Raw genomic sequence first — 20,611 nt, 5'->3', positions numbered from 1 at the left:
GTCCTCAGTTCCCAAATGTTTATTAAATGTTGTGTGATGTAACACAGTGGTAACGTGACCCTGTCCCAGCTTTTTTGGAACGTCTTGCAGCCATACAATTCTCAGTTAACGATTATTTGCGAAAAACAATCAAGTTGAGCAGTTTGAACATTAAATATCTTGTCTTAGTAGTGTATTCAATTAAATATAGGTTGAACATGATTTGCAAATCATTGTATTCTGTTTCTATTTATGTTTAACAGAACATCCCAACTTCATTGGAATTGGGGTTGTAATATAATTCATAAAATGATTAAATATCACGACTGAATAAGTACCAAGTTCCCACACAGAACATAGAAGGTATGAGACAAGAAATGTTACTTCCTTATTCTGTAGCCATGAGTTAACTCTGTAAACAAATACAGTGCAGCTCAGCCCTTGGTTGGTGGACATCATGTCAAGAATATGCCTTTGGTGGTACAACAACTAATTTGAAATGGCATTTAAAAATAAAATAAACCATATATGTGTGCTTAGAGGCTAAAAAGCAATGGAGAGGAACACCCAACATTTCACCAACACAGTATATAAATGACATTTTAATCGGCTACTGTTGCAGGCGTGCTTGGTTTTGTGTTGTGGGAAGGTTAACTAGGCTGGCTGCTATTATAATTCATTAAGTTAGCCAACAACATTTCATGACCAGAAAGAAGGCTTACCTTGTAACAATACAGTAAAATATTGTTTGTGGTAAACATTTCTTGCTACTTCTGTCTTTTATTGGGTGGATGCCAGTAACTTCTAGCTTGTGGTGTGTACCAACAAAACCTATTCGTGACCGCTGTTTACCATGTTACTGGGGTGTTATTTTGAAGGCTGACTAATACCAGCTATATGATGTGTTAAGATGATGTTGCCAGAGTGTTCAGAATCAGAATCATCTTTATTTGCCAAGTATCTCCAAAAAACAAACAAGGAATTTGTCTCCGATAATTGGAGCCGCTCTAGTACGACAACACAGTCAATTGACAGAGAACACTTTTGACATTGACAAAAACGGTCATTAACAATAAAGGGTTGCTAGTTATCTGGTAATGCCGGTAACAATTATTATAATTTTTTTGACAATTGTGCAAAAAGATACAGAGTGCTCTAGCACAGTTTGAATGAATAATATTGCAATAGTCCTGTGCAATGACCATTGTGCAAAGGGCGCCGAGAGTTCAAACGATTAATGGGATAATCTGGGACAATGTTGATTGTGCAAATGTTGCAGATACTCCTCAGTCAGTGTGCAAATGGAGAAGATGCTACTCTGGCATGAGTGGCCAGTATTGGTCAACAACAGATGTGCAAATAGTGCAGCGTGGCGAGACTACTCCAGTGAGTGCACGAGTAATATATAATTGGCAGCATGTTGCAATGGAATTGTCGGTCAGCTGTTTAAGAAGTTGATTGCAAGAGGGAAGAAGCTGTTGGAATTTCTACTAGTTCTAGTTTGCATTGATCAGTAGCGCCTACCTGAGGGAAGGAGCCGGAAGAGCCGGTGACCGGGATGTGGAGGATCCGAGAGGATTTTGCACGCTCATGTCTTAGTTCTGGCAGCGTGAAAGTCCTCAAGGGTGGGTAGGGGGGTACCGACAAGCCTTTCAGCAGTTTTGATTGTCCCTTGCAGTCGGAGTTTGTCCTTTTTTGTAGCAGCAGCAAACCAGACTGTGATGCTACTTCATTCATTCATTTTCCGTACCGCTTATCCTCACTGGGGTCGCGGGCGTGCTGGTGCCTATCCCAGCTATCTTGGGGCGAGAGGCGGATTATACACCCTGAACTGGTTGCTTGCCAATCGCAAGGCACATATAAACAAACAACCATTCGCACTCACATTCACACCTATGGGAAATTTAGAGTCTTCAATTAACCTACAATGCATGTTTTTGGGATAGGGGAGGAAAAAGTACCCGGACAACACCCACGCAGGTACGAGGAGAACATGCAAACTCCACACAGACGAGGCCAGATTTGAACTTGGATCCTCAGAACTGTGAGGCAGATGTGCTAACCAGTCAGTCACCATGCTGCCAATGTACTTTCATTTAATAAAATAGGTAAAAATTTGATGATGAAATCCTGAAAAATAACTTCAATAAAACCAATAAGTTCGATTCATCCATTTAACCATTTTCTTCCGCTTATTCGAGGTCTGGTCGCAAGGGCAGAAGCTTAATCAGGGAAGCCCAGAATTCCCTCCCCCCAGCCACATCGTCCAGCTCATCCGGGGGGAGACGTTCCCAAGCCAGCCGCCCGAGGCCTCATCCCGGTGGGACGTGCCCGAAACACCTCACGAGGGAGGCGTCCAGAGGGAGTCCAAACCAGATGCCTGAGCCACCTCATCTGGCTCCTCTTGATGCGGAGTAGCAGCGGCTCGACTCTGAGCCCCTCCCGGATGACAGAGCTTCTCATCCTATCGCTAAGGGAGAGCCCAGACACACTGCAGAGGACACTCATGTTGGCCGCTTGTATCCAGGATCTTGTGACCATAAATGGGGGTAGCAACGTAGATCGACCGGTAAAACTGAGAGCTTTGTTTTTCGGCTTAGCTCCTTCTTCATAACAACTGACCGATACAAAGTCCGCATCACTGCTATACCGATCCGCCTGTCGATCTCCCGTTCCATTCTTCAATCACGCGTGAGCAAAACCCCAAGATACTTGAACTCCTCCACTTGGAGCAGCATCTCATCCCCGACCTGGAGAGAGCACGTCACCCTTTTCTGACTGAGGACCATGGTTTAAAATTTGGAGGTGATGATTTGCATCCCAACTGCTTCACACTCTGCTGTGAACCGCTCCAGTGAGAGTTGGAGATCACAGCTTGATGAAACCAACAGAACCACATTATCTGCCAAATGCAAAGAAGCAGTACTGAGGCCACCAAACCGGACCCCCTCTACGCTTCAGCTACGCCTAGAAATTCTGTCCATAAAAGTTATGAACAGAAATGGTGACATAAGGCAGCCTTGGCGAAGTCCAACCCTCACCGGAAACGAGTCGACTTATTGCCAGCAATGCAGACCAATCTCTGACACTGGCCGCATATGGACCGAACAACCCGTATCAGGGGGTTCGGTACCATGTACTCCCAAAGCAGCCCCTATAGGACCCCCCCCCCCCTCCCCGAGGGACACAGTCGAACGCCTTCTCCAAGTACACAAAACACATAACTCCAATGCACCCTCGAGGATCCTGCCAAGGGTGTAGACTTGGCCCAATGTTCTACAGCCAGGAGGAAAACCACACTGCTCATCCTGAATCTCAGATTCGACTTCCCGACAGACCCTCCTCTCCAGCACCCCTGAATAGATCTTACCAGGAAGGGTGAGGAGTGTGATCCCCCAGTAGTTGGAACACCCGGTCCCACTTCTTAAAAAGGGGGACCATCACCCAAGTCTGCCGATCTAGAGGCACTGTCCCTGATGTCCACCAGATGTTGCAGAGGGTGTCAACCAGTACAGCCCCACAACATCCAGAGCCTTTAAGAACTTCGAGCGAATCTCATCCACCCCCGGGGTCTTGCCACGGAGGAGCTTTTTCACCACCTCGGTGACCTCAACCCCAGAGATAGGAAAGCCCGCCTCAGAGACCCCTGACTGTGCTTGCTCATGGGAAAGCGTGTCGGTGGAATTGAGGAGGTCTTCGAAGTATTCTCCCCACCGACTCACAATGTCCTGAGTTGAGGTCATCAGTTCCCCATCCCGACTATACAGTGTTAATGGTGCACTGCTCCCACTTCCTAAGACGCCAGATGGTGGACCATCCTCGAAGCCGTCCGTAAGTCGTTTTCCATGGCCTCACCAAACTCCTCCCACACCCAAGTTTTTACCTCAGCGACCACCAATGCTGCATTCCGCTTGGCCAGGCAGTACACACCAGCTGCCAAAAAAAAAAAACTTCTCCAGAGTGCTCAGGACCTCAGACTGGGCCAAAGGTTCACCTTGCAACAAGACAATGACCCGAAGCACACAGCTAAAATAACAAAGGTGTGGCTTCTGTTCTTGAATGGCCCAGCCAGAGCCCTGACTTAAACCCAATTGAGCATCTCTGGAGAGACCTTAAAATGGCTGTCCACCAACGTTTACCATCCAACCTGACAGAACTGGGGAGAATCTGCAAGGAAGAATGGCAGAGAATCCCCAAATCCAGGTGTGAAAAACTTTGCATTTTCCCAAAAAGACTCATGGCCGTAGTAGCTCAAAAGGGTGCTTCGACTAAATACTGAGCAAAGGGTCTGAATACCTATGGCTGTGTGATTTTCCAGTTTTTTCTTGTTTAATAAATCTGCAAAAACTTCAACAATTCTGTTTTTTTCTGTCAATATGGGGTGCTGTGTGTACATTAATGAGGGGGGGGGGGGGGGGATGAACTTAAATGATTTTAGAAAATGGCTGTAAAAAAAACAAAGAGTGAAAAACTTAAGGGGGTCTGAATACTTTCCGTACCTACTGTAGATTCACACTGTGGGAATGGGAACTGAGTGGGAACTGAAGCCACACTGGCTGGACTGAAGTCAGACAAATATATTACTACACCAGTGTTGTCCTTGAATCCCATTAAGTAAAAATAAATAAATAAATAAAATAAAAAGTGTAATTGAATCCACTATCATTTCAAAAACAATAGTGTCCTTCAACCATTATCATTTCAAAAACAATAGTGTCCTTGAATCATTAGCATTTAAAACACGTGTTCTTGTATCCATTATTTAAAAACAACATTGTCCTTCTATCTGCAATTATTTCAAAAAACTATTTTTAGTTAAGTCAGCAAAGTGGCATTATTGTTAATGCGCCACAAAACTGCTTTTTGTGGACAAAAGACTGATTTGGATCTTGTGTGACTGCTGTAGTGTGTTTGAGTGCATCTGTGTGTCACATTTGATGAGAAGGACCACCCAGTGACCATTCAGAATGCTAGTTTAGCTTCCTGCACTGGCTGCTAGCGACTGGTGTCCGTACCCGGCGTGTGACGGTGGGATCTCGCAGGGCTTTCCCCATCAGGTGTCCGAGGAGCGTGTTGGTGCGCAGGAAGCGCAGGCGGATGTTGGTGGCCTTGGTGAAGTCACGTAGCACGGGGGAGTAAGAGAAGTTCATCGCTCCAGGACGCCCGTTCACCAGCGACACTACAATCTGGGAAGGAATTTTTTCAAAAGAAAAGACAATATACCAGAAAATATGCATTAAAATTTTAAAAAGCGCACATAGCAAATAGATTGCTCCACAAAGTTGTGTCTGTCCATGTTAATGCGCCATCCAATATGCGTCGTAAAATAATTTTCAGAAAGATTTGTAAAAGTACAAAAAAATTAAACCGCAGTAAACCCTCCAGAAAACCCCTGCAATTAATGAAATCTGCCAGAACCGACCAATTACTTACTATATTATTATATCAATTTGTAAGTTTTATATATGCTAATCATTGCCAATATAGGATACTTTAGAGAGGTGCAGGTATTTTTTTTTGTCCACTTGACGTTACCATCCACACACTCCCAACACCTGCCTATTAAAGGCGCTGCTTGAGTGACGTGAACAACAGCGCATATGGACATGGTGTTAACAGGCGATTTCCTGCCTCCAGCATTGGCACCGTTCCTCACACTGACGGTCCAGGCAATGTTAAACAGTGGCTTTTCAGTCATGCTCTTTGTATCCTCAAGCAATTTGGTGATTTATCAAACTATGACTTGATTATTACTCAGTAGGGTTTGCTTTTCCGCTAAAAGCCAAACTGACGCCGTGACGCACTTCCAATCGCGCCAGTGATTGGGAAACTAGTCTCTTGTTAGTTTCCTGCTTGATTCACAATAGCGGGCGAGTAGACAGACACAAAAACACGAGTGCTTCTAGTGCCAGAAAAATGAGTAAAGACCTTTTCACACTGCATTTGCTGAGAGAGGTCCATGTCCATATTTGGAAGTGCTGACGTAAAAAGAAGTCGGGAGGCTTTACTCAGTGAGTAGAACGCAACGAGCCAGTATATATTTGTCATTGTTGCAAAAGAAAGCCCTGGCTTTGCGTATTTTGAAGAGGAGCTGACTCAGCAGCTAAGAAAAAGGGAATGTGTGCATTCCATTCAGATCTCGGAGTCGGAGAAGCTCATTCATGAGCTACAGTTCCACAAAGAACGCTTCAAAGTGTATTTCAGGCTGCGCAGGGAGCAGTTTGAAAGCCTCCTGCAGAGACATCTCTGTATATAATTTTTCAATTGTCCTATAGCTTGGATTACTGGGACACCGCATTTATTATGACTTTCTCCATTTTCCCCTTGCCGTTTACAGTACAATTCTGCAAAGCACTCAGAAATCACTGCACCAGCCCCTCTCCTATCTCTCCTATTGGAGGTGCTTTCTGACGTCAATATGATGCCGCTCTAGTAAAGAACATCTTTCTATTGGAATCAGCTCCCGTCAGCTGCTCCTCTGCAATTGCCTCACCACGACATGGCATTCCGGGGTGCTGCCCTCTTAGCACATACACAATGAATGAGAAAGTCAACGGCAACTTGCACGTTGCCAAATGCCGTCTGAAAAGGCCTTAAGAAAAGTAATTTCCAGAAAACGATGGTACCATTATTGTGTGCCACTTTGCACCGGATAGAGTCGTTATAATAGCGAAATCTGCTCTTTGCACGATACACCCTGAGGTCATATGCGTTGCGGGTAATTCTTGTTAGGTTTTCAAATATGGATTTTTTTTAATACTTAAAATTAAATGCCATTTTAAGATATCGCAGATTAGCCAGCAATGTGTGTGTTGTGACTTCTAACCTTCTTTGTTTTGGGCAGAGGAGTATTTTATTTTTTTTGTTCAGCAACTGCACTCAGACAAGGATGTTCAACAAATAGTAAGGCAGAAGTACAATGATTTCTACTTTACCATTTAGATCCCAAAGTATCTTTCAGTGAGACCAGCACAGCATAATGTGAGGGTTTTTTTTGTCTTTTTCAATAAAGGGACCGTAAAGGAAATTGGGTCCAAATGAGCTTTTGCCTTGCTGGAGGTATCATGCTTGATCTGAATAATGTTCATGATGTCAATGAATAAATAAATATGTTACCTCCCCATTTTCCAAAGGAACAATTCGGGAATATTCGCTTGTGCAAACGATGTCGTTGTCGTTGTAGATCCTCTCAATGGTTTGTTGTCCGAAGTGTTCGATGCAGTCTCGCTTGGAAGCTAGACACACATGCGTACATACACACACACGTTAATGATGTGTCTCACTGTGGTAATTACAAGCGTACGGGGGAGGTTTTGGCACTGGTGGGGTGAGAGAGGGAGAGGTCAACAACTGGAAATCCAAAGCATCTGGAAGGCACTATAAGTGTACCTGTGTGTGTGTGTGTGTGTGTGTGTGTGTGTGTGTGTGTGTGTGTGTGTGTGTTCGATAGTTTGTATTTGATGTGATTGTGCGAGTTTTTGTGTTTAATGTCCCTCTAAAGTGAGTATTTTAAATGTGACATACTACAGAAAAGGGTGTTATTGACAACTGTACCAAATTTGAATGATATAAAAAAATGAAAATAAATAAATTCAATTTTAAAAATCGGCAAGTATGTAAAATGAGGCTTCAAAATTGTGACAAATAAAGCTATTGTTAATTATTGTTATTGTTATTAAACGCTATGTGCATGGCTGCTGAATATGCCAAAACCATGGCCTGCTTAACTCTCAATCATATAAAGTGTATCCTCGCATTTTCGCGGTTCGGCACCCGCAGATTCACCGAGTCAGTTTTGTTTTTCCTCCACTTTTTTTTCAATTAAATAACTTTTCTTTTCCTTTTATGGGCATGGGGGGGGGTCCAATTGCAAAACCGCTTATTGGCGGTATATCCCTGCTTGTTTAAGAATTTTTGGGATTCTTTTTTAAATGCAATTATAATGGGCGTCAATTATTCACAGATTTTCACTATCTGGGGCCAGCTCCCGATCCCCTGCGAATAGCAGGGGTCCACTGACCCACTCCTACGACCTTAGGAGTATTGCTTCAAGCAGGTTTAACATGCTCTTCATTTAAGCCTACCTTGAAGTTGACTTACCCTGAACCCGAAAACTGTGATCATTCAGGCCCAGAACAGCTTATCTGAATTAGTTCAATCCAGTCTTAGTCTGCTCAACTCGGACCATTTCCGCAACCAGGGCCACGGCCCATAGCACCTCAATGTGAAAATACAAAAGACCAGTGCAATAAATATGACACTGGCTGAGCTGATGAGCAAAAATGTTGCTGAAACATAATAGCAATAGAGGATGTCTGGCTCCAGAGGTGGGTGGAGTAGCCAAACATTGTCCTCAAGTAAGAGTACTATTACTTGACAATAATGTGACTCAGTAAAAGTAAAAAGCACTACTCCAAAAAATTACTTGAGTAAGAATAAAAACTACACAGTGAAATAATTACTTTAAGTTAATTACTATAAGTACTGAGTAAATAGTAACTTCAGATTTTTTTTTTTTTTAACCACAGCATGAACATCAATGAAAAAAAAAAAAAGTTTTTTAAACATGAATGTGCAAATTCTGATGTTGCTGTATGTGTGCGTGTGTGTTTGTGTATGCACAGTCAAACTACAACAAAAAATCTGGAATTTATTGCACGATGTTTTCTAAAGTTATAAGTGAGATGAAATATCCACATTTGGGCAGACAGTGCCGGCCAAATACTACAATACATGAAAGTCTAAATGTAAACAAAAGTCGCACGCAGTTGTCTTCATGGTAACGACGACCTTCCCAGAATGGTCGCCACGTAGGCACGACAATCAGCTGGGCTGTCTTATCTAGTGTTAATACCTGTGCCCGGGAAGCCCAACAGAAGACGTGTGAGGTCATGTGACTTTCTTGTGTCATTTGATTGGTGAACTAGACTTAAACGTCACTACCGCTTAAACTGGATTAGAGCAAACAGCGCCCAATGCGGAAGTCGCAGTCGTAGTCTCGCGCACGAAAGAGTTGATAAATAAGCAATAATTGATAAATAAAAGTAGCGAGTGACATTTAGATCATTGTAACGGAGTAAAAGCACCGTTACCGCTAGCTCCCAGCGTTCAAGGAGTACGAAACAGCCTATGACGACAGTGACGCCGATAGCGTCCCCCCGGAAAAACTAATTGGACGCATATCCGATTCTCGTAAATGGCCTATTTTGAGTTCAAAACAGCGAATTTCGGGAGACTGATTTGCATGTATGGCTGTTCATCTTGGCTGACATCTGCTTTGATTAAACAGATGGCGATATGCTGATACCATGAGTACTCACAGGCAAAGTACTGCCATGGCTGGTACGTCTGCCCGGAGTCCACGGACCTTTCCAGAACCCACAGGTCTGGACGCGGAGAGTTGGCAAACTTGATGAGGATGTAGGCCACATGGAAGAGCTGTAGACACACACACACACACACACGTTAATGACATCGTTAATGACACCATCCTCACCCTGACAAGTATGCTGGGTGTGTGGCTGGCTGGCTATGCTGGCTGCAGATGTTCCACACATTGTTGTTGTTCCTGTGATGTCATCAAGCAGAGCGGACTTAAGAAGCAATATGTGTTCCACGAGAGTTAAAAGTTCAACTCATTTAATTTCTGAGATATGTCAAGATGTACATCAAATTTTGTGTCGATCAGTTACGCTAGTTTTTTCCAACTTTCCGGGGGCCCGGCAGAGTGGGTTTGCGCGTGCTGTGCTCTCGACAGCCTTAAATACATTTTCACCAGGGTACAAAAACTTGCAAGAATTGAGTTTTCGGGCATGTTGAGGCCCCAAAAAGGCAAATACGTGTTCAGTCACTGTTTTGTGTTTTCACCGTTTTGTGTTTTCTATAACACAGCATAACAGAGTCATAGGGAGCTCTAGCCTATAGCTATAGCTAACTTCAGGCAATAGGCCTACTACACACTGGACTGGGCAGCAATACTTGGCCGGTTCATTTAAAAAGCATATAATGAGTAAAATACCTTCTTTTTTGGTCCATTGCCATCAAAAGCAGTGTATATACATAAAATAGGTAATAACTTACCAATTTCTCAACCGATTTTCACAAGGTTTATGTTTTTGTCAACGTCAAAGCGTGGGCTATAAATACAGAACATGCATCCTTGATATTTCGGTTTTCGTGCTGTCCACAAACATGGAATTTGCACTTTGCCCCTACTAGCTTTAACCTCCAGTAGCCCCAAAGGGGCATGTTGTATCGACCTGTTGTTCAAATTGATGGTAATGAGGCGCGTTTCCTAATTAATACATGATGTAATAGCGGATCAGATCGTGTCGCCGATGTTACGTGTGTATCGCAGTTCCGCTGGGACCACAACCAGCGCCACGACCCTCACCACCTCAACGCGAAAATACAAAAGACCAGTGCAACAAATACGACACTGGCTGATCTGATGAGCAAAAATGTTGATTCAACATAAGAGTAGCAATAGAGGCTCTCCGCTCCAGAGGTGGGCAGAATAGCCAAATATTGTACTCAAGTAAGAGTACTGTTACTTGACAATAATGTGACTCAGTAAAAGTAAAAAACACTCCTCCCAAAAAATTATTGAGTAAGAATAAAAACAACACAGTGAAATAATTACTGTAAGTTAATTAATATAAGTACTGAGTAAATAGTAACAGCGCCCAATGTGGAAGTCGAAGTCGTAGTCTCGCGCACAAAATAGTTGATAAATAAGTAATAGTTGATGCTACTACTGACAAGAGCATCATTACACAGTTTAACATTTTTACAAGGCATGAAGTTAAATCAATAAGTCAATGTGATGGAAGTTTTTTCTTTTTACAATTCAATAGTAAAATAAAGATTTGCTATTCATATCAATTCCATCCATCCATCCATTTTCTACTGCTTATCAGAGGTCGGGTCGCGGGGGCAGTAGCTTTAGCAGGGATGCCCAGACTTCCCTCTCCCCAGCCACTTCATCCAGCTCTTCCGGAGGGATCCCGATGCGTTCGCAGGCCAGCCGAAGGACGTAGTCTCTCCAGCGTGTCCTGGGTCGTCACCGGGGTCTCCTCCCGGTGGGACGTACCCAGAACACCTCACCAGGGAGGCGTCCGGGAGGCATCCGAATCAGATGCCCCAGCCACCTCATCTGGCTCCTCTCGATGTGGAGGAGCAACGACTCTACTCTGAAATCCTCCTGGATGACGGAGCTTCTCACCCTAGCTCTAAGGGAGAGCCCGAACGCCATTGCGGAGGAAACTCATTTCGGCCGCTTGTATCCGGGATCTTGTTCTTTCGCTCACGACCCACAGCTCGTGACCATAGGTGAGGGTAGGAACGTAGATCGACCGGTAAATTGAAAGCTTCGCCTTTAGGCTTAGCTCCTTCTTTACCACAACGGATCGATACAAAGTCCGCATCACTGCCGACGCTGCACCGATCCGCCTGTCGATCGGCTATTACAAACATTAACAACAGGTCCTGACTGTCGTATAAAGACAGTCAAATTATCCTAGGTCAGTAACAAGTGCAAAAGATCATTAAGAGACGGAGCAGCTTTCAAGAGGAGTGGTAGTTTCGCCCGAGATCTGCTAAGGTTAACTGTCAAGGCATGGCCTAATTTAAGCGAGGCCGATGCTTCATAGGCGGCTGTTAGAACCTCGGCCATTCTTTCTCGACACAGGCATAAGCAAGCTCTCGTCACCGATTACGGTCCACTGTGTAATACGCAGGGAGAACAGGGAGCTTTAACCCTTCAAACGGAGAGCCGGTCAGGACTCCTTTAGTGCCTTTGGTGCAGGGGAGCCAGGGGTAAGAGAGATCTGACACAATGCTAAAGATAACAAATGCCCCTAAAATTGCATGCTAAATCGCAATCACAATATTTGTTTAAAAAACAAATAATAAAATTTTTTTTAAACACGCAATTAGTGTTTTTTCCCAAATCATTCAGCTCTAGTCTTGATTGATGAATAGGTAGTTTTAATTGGGCCCACATCATTAAAAGCTTATTGGCTTCCCCGTGCCAAGGACTGGTTATGTGTGGCTAAAGGTTTAGCCGCATAAACACGTGATGCTGTGGCTAACTGCCCATACATGTGGCTAGAAGGTTTTTATACAGTTTAACCACATTGGCTAAAAGCTTTTACGACCCAGTGTCAACCCTGCCACTCTACTGTAAACTCCTGGGTATATGGCGACATCTAGCGGCAATATGAGTTGTCACATCAGTAGTGTCACTGTCCATGTTTGGCGAGTTGTCAGTGAGCGTTTTCTGTAATCCATGCAAACATACGGGTGTGAAAACAATTATTTTTCCATGAGGTAGTTTAAAGTTATTGTTGGTACTGTATGTAAACTTATTCACAATGTTAATTTGGCACTATTTGGAGTATGTTTGAACATCCACCCATTCATCCATTTTCTGAGCCGCTTCACCTCACTAGGGTCGTGGGCTGCTGGAGCCTATCCCAGCTATCTTCGGGCGGGAAACGGGGTACACCTTGAACCAGTCGCCAGCCAATCGCAGGACACATAGAAACAAACAACCATTCGCACTCACATTCACACCTACGGGCAATTTAGAGTCTTCAATTAACCTACCATGCATGTTTTTGGGATGCGGGGGAAAACCAGAAAACCCACGCAGGTGATGCCGGATTTGAACCCAGGTCCTCAGAACTGTGAGGCAGATGTGCTAACCAGTCATCCACCGTGCCGCATGTTTGAACATTCATTCATTCATCTTCTGTTCCGCTTATCCTCACTAGGGTTGCGGGCGTGCTGGAGCCTATCCCAGCAATCTTTGGGCGAGAGGCGGGGTACACCCTGAACTGGTCACCAGCCAATCGCAGGGCACATACAAACAAACAACCATTCGCACTCACATTCACATCTACGGGGAATTTAGAGTTGTCAATATACCTACCATCCATGTTTTAGGGATGTGGGAGGAAACCGGAGTGCCCGGAGAAAACCCACACTGGCACAGAGAACATGCAAACTCCACACAGGCGGGGCCGGGGATGGAACCCCGGCCCTCAGAACTGTGGGGCAGACGCTCTAACCAGTGCCGCTCTAACCGTGCCGCCCATGTGTGAACAGAATAGCTTAATTTGGAAGGAACAATGAAGCAATGTCAATGTTGATGTACACAGTACAATTCTATTTATCACGTGAACATTTTAATAAGGGGTTTTATAATTTCTAACGGGAATGGATTTTATGTGTTTACCGAACTTACTCCAGTTACTTAATTGAAGAGGTGTTATCTGTAGTACCTGATCTCAATGTAGTCTTTTGAGGAGTTTACATGACAGTCGACTCCAGTAAGGCACAGGAAACAGAGGTCAGAACAATTAGCACACTGAGACTGTCATAGATTCTATGAAAGGTGCATGCTACACTGTTCTTAAATAAAAACAAGCAAAATGTGAACGTGCGTGTGCGTGTTACATTCCATTCACGCTGACCAATAAAAAGCGCTAAATATGAGATGAATAGCAAACATTGGATAGAGCACATTGTTGTTGATCTACTAGAGAGGGAGAGGTCCCAAAGTCCCACACCCTGCTCCTGTGTTCCTTTATGTGCCTCGTCTTATCTCCATGGTTACCTGAGGCACCAGGAATGTGCTGCCACCAAGGAATGTTCACGAACCACAATCATTAAACCAGCCAAGGGCCGTTATCACGGTCACACAAACACACACACACACACACAGACAAGCTGCGGCATTCTTCCATGTTTCCGGTTTTGAGAGAGATGAATTCCTTCAGGATCCAAACTGAATCTGATTGAACATCTACAATAGATACAGTCCATGCGATCGATTCAATGTCCTAAGCACAACAACAGTTCATGACAACATTGATGAAAGATGGGGACGTTGAAGTACATCTGAAGAGGAGATCATCCATGTTCCTCCTCAGGAAGCCAATATTTCCAACATCCCTGGAATGCGGCATGCCAGCAAAGATTGATCCCACTTTTCCGTTCTTGTGTCAACACGCCCCACCTGTGTGTGTGCAAGGAAAGATGAGAGTAGCTGGGAAGACGACAATTGCGTTTGTTGTCACGTTCCAGCATGTTCAGCATGTACAGTACATTGACACCTAGAACAAGAAGCTGGTGTTTATGGGGTTCATTCACGCTGTCATTACTCTCTCACAGACACACACAAACACATTTTCCCCGCTTTCATTTGCACGCCTGGAATGTGATGCACTTTTCTAAATGACATTTACAGTTAGCGTTTTAGCATGTTAGGGTGCTGACTTGACTTGAATATTTTCATTTCTCTCATTTTTCTCTCTCACTGTTCCGAGTCTCCGACCGTTGTCCACTCGTGTGCCATCTGTGGACCAACCATTATCCAATCGTGTATCATCTGTGACTTACGCATCAACCTGTTTCAATCTGTTGTCTACCCACATTTAGCACCCATGTTCCAAATGGGTTCTACCCATTTTCCAACTCTTCTCCAACCTTGATCCAGTAGTGTTCCGACAATGATCTATCCTTTTCAACCTATTGTCTACCGATTTATTCAAGTGTTCTGTATGATCCAAATGTGTTCTACCCATTTGTCACCCATGCTTCCAATATTTCCAACTGCATTTTTTCTGTAATATGACATGATGATGATGATGATGAGTCCACGCTGCTGCAAAAACTCAAAATACTACCGAGAATGTCTTATTTCTCGTCAAAACTAATCTGATTCTACTTAAAATGATATACATCAAGTAAAAAGTAACTTGTTTGTAGACAATTGTCACTCGTTTCAAGATCATTTTTACTTGAAATAAGTCAGGGAAAAAATGGCAGTGGAGTCAGAGAAAAAAAAAAAACACTGGCAATTATTTTTCTCCGTACTTCAAGTAAAAATGAGCTTGAAACATGGAAAATTGTCTAAAAACAAGTAACACTTTAGGCGATGAGTCCTATTTTAAGTGTAATTACATGAGTTTTGACTGGAAATAAGAAATATTCTTGCTAAGATTTAGAGTTTTTGCCGTGTGGGTGTGTGTTTGTGTTGTTTTGGTGCTTGACGTGCATACACAAGGAGACACAAGTGAAGCGACGGTGGGAAAAGCGGAGGAGGAGCAGCAAGAACATCAAAAGAACAGAGATAAGGACATTCCCAGTCATGGCAAGAGAGACTACAGCTTCTCAGCACAAAGGGGGAAGAGATAGCAGAAGGAGGAGGAGTCACACCTGCAACTTTCATTCCGGGCTGATTTTGTCCTTTTGGGACTTCTATCAGAGCATTTTCCCCACTTTATTAGGTACACAACCACATCACATCCAACACTTGAGCGGGACCACAAATTTCAACATCCCTTAATATAGTATAGTATATGCATTTAGTATATGCACAACCTACTTCCACGTTTGACAAAATGGGACTAAGCACTTCCTCCTGGTTCGGATGAATGGCCATGGGGGCCGTGACAAAGCAACTTTAAGGACTTTACACGTGGTGTAGATAGGAAGAGAAATGAAATAGGAGTTTACAGTATGTTAAAGGAAGAGTTCGTTAAGAATGTCCTGGAGGTGAGAAGAGTGTCAGGTCGAGTGATGAGGCTGAAACTTGAAATTGAGGGTGTTATGTTGAATGTAGTAAGTGGTTATGCCCCACAGGTAGGATGTGCACTAAAAGAGAAAGATACATTCTGGAAGGAGCTCTACAAAGTAGTTCAGAACATCTAGGCAGAGAGAGAGTTTTGACTGGTGCGGATTGTAATGGATATGTCGGTGAAGGAAACATTGATGGTAAAGAAGTGATCGGTAAATTTGGTATCCGGGAAAGGAACATCGACGGACAGATGGTGGTGGACTTTGCCAAAAAAAATGGAAATGGCTGGAGCAGACAATCTCTTCCAGAAGAGGCAGGAACACAGGGTGACCTAGAAGAGCGGAGGTGGGAAGCACGCAGGTGGTTTACATTTTGTGCATACAATATAATAGCCCGATGACAGGGCTGCACGAGGGCTATATACTATCATAACTATATACAACCACCTTTTGGCTGAGACCCACCCTCAAAAGGGTATCAATCAAGATGGGATTTACCATATCAAAAGCTTTTGGTAGATTGATAAATAAAGCAATAAAGAATGACATTGTCAATAGCAGATTTCATGACTAAAGACTATCAGGAATGCAGTCATGGTGTTGCCCTTGGTTCTAAAACCGGACCACACGATGAAACCATACGATTTTGAATGAAATGAGAAACAACAAAATGTCTTAGTTGTGAAAACCGCAACTGCAAATGTGTCGGACGATTTTGTAGATTTTAATTATAATTAATAATTTAATTTTAAAACAGGTAAATATAGTTTCTTTTGTAACCAAGCACGCCTGATTCCCCAGAAAAAAATATCTTAGCATGTTACACTAGTGCTGAGCAATATGACGGTATAACGGTATATATCCCAATATAAACCGTTGGTGTACAAATTACAATGGACCTATTTATGAGGAGGTTGTCGTTTTCGTTAATTAATAATTGTGTCATGTTGCGTTATCAGATCTGATTGATCCTAAGAGCTTTTACCAGATACCCAAAATCTAAAGCTCGAAGACTTTGAATTGCAGCAATTAAGTGAGACAAGTGGAAACCCACTGACAAAGACCGCATTTACTTTTGACACTAGATATACGGCAAGACACATAACTTTATATGATTTTTTTTGCAATGTATTTGTCATATACTGCCCGCCCTCCATCCATCCATTTTCTCCCGCTCAGGTCGCGGGGGCAGTAGCTTTAGCAGGGACGCCCAGACTTCCCTCTCCCCAGCCATTTCATCCAGATCTTCTGGGGGATCCCGAGGCGTTCCCAGGCCAGCCGAAGGATGTAGTCTCTCCAGCGTGTCCCGGGTCGTCCCCGGGGTCTCCTCCCGGTGGGACGTGCCCGGAACACCTCACCAGGGAAGCATCTGGGAGCCATCCGAATCAGATGCCCCAGCCACCTCATCTGGCTCCTCTCGATGTGGAGGAGCAGCGGCTCTAGTCTGAGATCCTCCCGGATGACCGAGCTTCTCACCCTCTCTCTAAGGGAGAGCCCGGACACCCTGCGGAGGAAACTCATTTCGGCCGCTTGTATCCTGGATCTTGTTATTGCAGTCACGACCCACAGCTCGTGACCATAGGTGAGGGTAGGAACGTATATCGACCGGTAAATTGAGAGCTTCGCCTTTCGGCTTAGCTCCTTCTTTACCACAACGGACCGATACCAAGTCTGCATCACTGCAGACGCTGCACCGATCCATCCGCCTGTCGATATCCCGTTCCATTCTTCCCTGACTTGTGAACAAGACCCCAAGATACTTGAACTCCTCCACTTGGGGCAGGAGCTCATCCCCGACCAAGAGAAGGCACGCCACCCTTTTCCGACTGAGGACCATGGTCTCAGATTTGGAGGTGCCGATTCTCATCCCAGCCGCTTCACACTCTGCTGCGAACTGCTCCAGTGAGAGTTGGAGGTCACGGCTTGATGACGCCAACAGAAGCACATCATCTGCAAAAAGCAGAGATGCAATACTGAGGCTACCAAACCGGACGCCCTGTACGTCTCGGCTGCGCCGGGAAATTCTGTCCATAAAAGTTATGAACAGAACCTTGGCGGAGTCCAACCCTCACCGGGAACAAGTCCGACTTACTGCCGGATATGCGGACCAAACTCTGACTCCGGTCGTACAGGGACCGAACAGCCCGTACTCCTGAAGCACCCTCCACAGGACTCCCCGAGGGACACGGTCGAACGCCTTCTCCAAGTTCACAAAACACATGTAGACTGGTTGGGCGAACTCCCATGCACCCTCGAGGACCCTGCCGAGGGTGTAGAGCTGGGTCTACTGTTCCACGGCCAGGACGAAAACCACACTGCTCCTCCTGAATCTGAGATTCGACTTCCCGACGGAGCCTCCTCTGCAGCACCCCTGAATAGACCTTACCAGGGAGGCTGAGGAGTGTGATCCCCCTGTAGTTAGAACACACCCTTCGGTCCCCCTTCTTAAAAAGGGGGACCACCACCCCAGTCTGCCAATCCAGAGGCACTGCCCCCGATGTCCACGCGATGTTGCAGAGGCGTGTCAACCAGGACAGCCCCACAACATCCAGAGCCTTTAGGAACTCCGGGCGAATCTCATCCACACCCGGGGCCTTGCCACCGAGGAGCTTTTAAACTACCTCGGTGAACTCAAACCCAGAGATAGGAGAGCCTGCCTCAGAGAAGCCACACTCTGCTTCCTCATGGGAAGGCGTGTCGGTGAAATTGAGGAGGTGTTCGAAGTATTCTCCCCACCGACTCACAACGTCCCGAGTCGAGGTCAGCGGCGCCCCATCCCCACGATACACAGTGTTGGTGGTGCACTGCTTTACTCTCTTGAGACGCCGGATGGTGGACCAGAATTTCTTCGAAGCCGTCCGGAAGTCTTTCTTCATGGCCTCACCGAACTCCTCCCATACCAGAGTGTTTGCTTCAGCGACGACCATTACTGCATTCCGCTTGGCCAGCCGGTACGCATCAGCTGCCTCAGGAGTCCCACAGGCCAAGAAGGCCCGATAGGATTCCTTCAGCTTGATGGCATCCCTCAGCGTTGGGGATATGCTCTTATTTAATCTTTATATTTTTCATTTTAGGCACTAGAAGCAATAACAAAGGAGTCCTGACTATATTACATCTGTAAATATGAGAGTTTTTGAATGTAAAAAAGAAAGCATGTTGCATTTAAATTTGATTCATGGGGAATTTATTGTTATGCATGTACAAATCTTTTACAATAAAACCTTACAAGGCATTAGTCTGGACACTGCAGGTTAGACAAGAGTTGGGGATATACTGTCTGTGTACATGGATTTGGGGCCCATTTGTGCATAATTGTGTAAGGATCAGGCAAAACCTGGGTGTCACTATTGTACAGAAGCTTTGCTGCATATCTTTGCATAGCAATCGCTTGCAACGAACCTGCAAGCTGTAATAAATCGCCATGAAATCTTGGTGATGATGCCTATTTCTCAACTGTTATATTAGGAACCAATTGCATCCGCAGAATTACATCACACTCCTGTTTGGCAAACTTTTGTACATTATTTTCTCTCTAGACACATTAAATTATCTGCTAATTTGCTGTCCATAGTTGGTTACTCTCCGCTGTGAAAAAATGCTTACACTGCACAAAAATGACTGACCAACTTGATTTGCTCTTCACTTTCATCATCCATCTTTCATTTCTTCTACCAAGAAGAGCACCTTGGCAGGCACTGTGGCTCTTGCACGCATGCATGCACGCACACACAAGTCCTATTAAGGCCAAACGTGTTGTTTCTCCTTTCCACTCGCCCACTCCAGTACATTTTCATGACCACTACACACCATGAAGGAAAGACAGAAATGTTGCACTTACACACATGACCACACATGCACAGTTACACAGAGAGAAGATTTAATTCTGATGGAGACTTACAAGGAAATGTGTGTTGTTTGTGTGCCTTGTGGGATGCACACTAAAGTTATAAATAATAAATGAATAGAATAGAATAAACCAAGTTGTTGTGTCACTCATTTGATGTTTGTTATGAGTAGTACACATCTGTAGTACACACACGCACGTACGTACGTATACCAACAATAAGGCATTGTGTGGGACCAACAAGTTTGACCTTCAAATTGCTTCAATGACAGGAAATGCTGAGCTGGCACAAAGTGTGTGTGAAATGGTCTCCGCCTGATGAAAACAAACATCTCAGTGGTGTTTATTAACCAGGGCTCGAGGCTGTGACCAAATAAATCACATTTGCCATCTTTTTTTCAGCTTGTGCGATTAAACATTTAATCTCTTCACTCTTGCCTAAATGCATGTTTTTAATATTATATATATATATATATATATTGTTTTTTTAATATATATATATATATATATATATATATATACACAAATATATACATATATATATACATATACATATATACATATACATACACATACATATACATATATATATATTTATATATATGTATTATAAGGACAAAATGGGGAAAAAACGTGTGTTTGTGGTCACCGGTCCTCAGGACAGGAGAGGACGTTCGTTTAAGGCTTGCTTGAGGTATGTTCGCGTACTTTTAATACGACACGGCTCGCAAGCAGGCAACAAAAACGTTATGTAGCCTACGAAGCTAGTGCTAGCACTAACGGTCATACGTAAACATAAATGAGAAATTATATGTTGAATTATGCTTTGAAGTTTCCGTGTGGGTGAAGTAATTTAATTACAATAAAGTGATTTAATTACAGTAAGTTTGTACCCATTATTTCTGTCATGTTGTAATATTGGTTTGCCCTGACTGAGTAGAATACACAATCTATCTAGAGCCAAGAAACATATTTTACAATTGAAAAATAGCATGACACACCAACAAACAAATGTCACAAAAAGTGGGTACGTTAATTACTGTATGTACTTCCTGCCATCTAATAGAAGACCATTCATTTGTACTGTCTGTCACTAAGCCTCACTGGCATAAACAGATGAACAAAGACACATTATTTATTGTAAATATAATTTTGTTGAGGGCGGCACGGTGGACGACTGGTTAGAGCGTCTGCCTCACAGTT

At 44.0% G+C, this 20,611-nt stretch overlaps 1 protein-coding gene across 1 annotated transcript in view; it reads right to left on the bottom strand.

Moving 5' to 3' along the window:
- The window catches only part of lama5 (laminin, alpha 5), a 262,541-nt gene that overhangs the window by 228,073 nt on the left and 13,857 nt on the right, over nucleotides 1-20,611 (bottom strand). The window contains 3 exon segments of the mRNA XM_061670415.1: nucleotides 4,995-5,165; nucleotides 7,096-7,214; nucleotides 9,300-9,417. Coding sequence (XP_061526399.1) covers nucleotides 4,995-5,165; nucleotides 7,096-7,214; nucleotides 9,300-9,417 — 408 coding nt within the window.

The sequence above is a fragment of the Phycodurus eques genome, chromosome 1 (genome assembly GCF_024500275.1).
Source record: "Phycodurus eques isolate BA_2022a chromosome 1, UOR_Pequ_1.1, whole genome shotgun sequence".
Classification (NCBI taxonomy): Eukaryota; Metazoa; Chordata; class Actinopteri; order Syngnathiformes; family Syngnathidae; genus Phycodurus; species Phycodurus eques.
The sequence above is the reverse complement of the archived record's forward strand: the minus strand, read 5'-3'. Positions and strand labels throughout refer to the sequence as shown.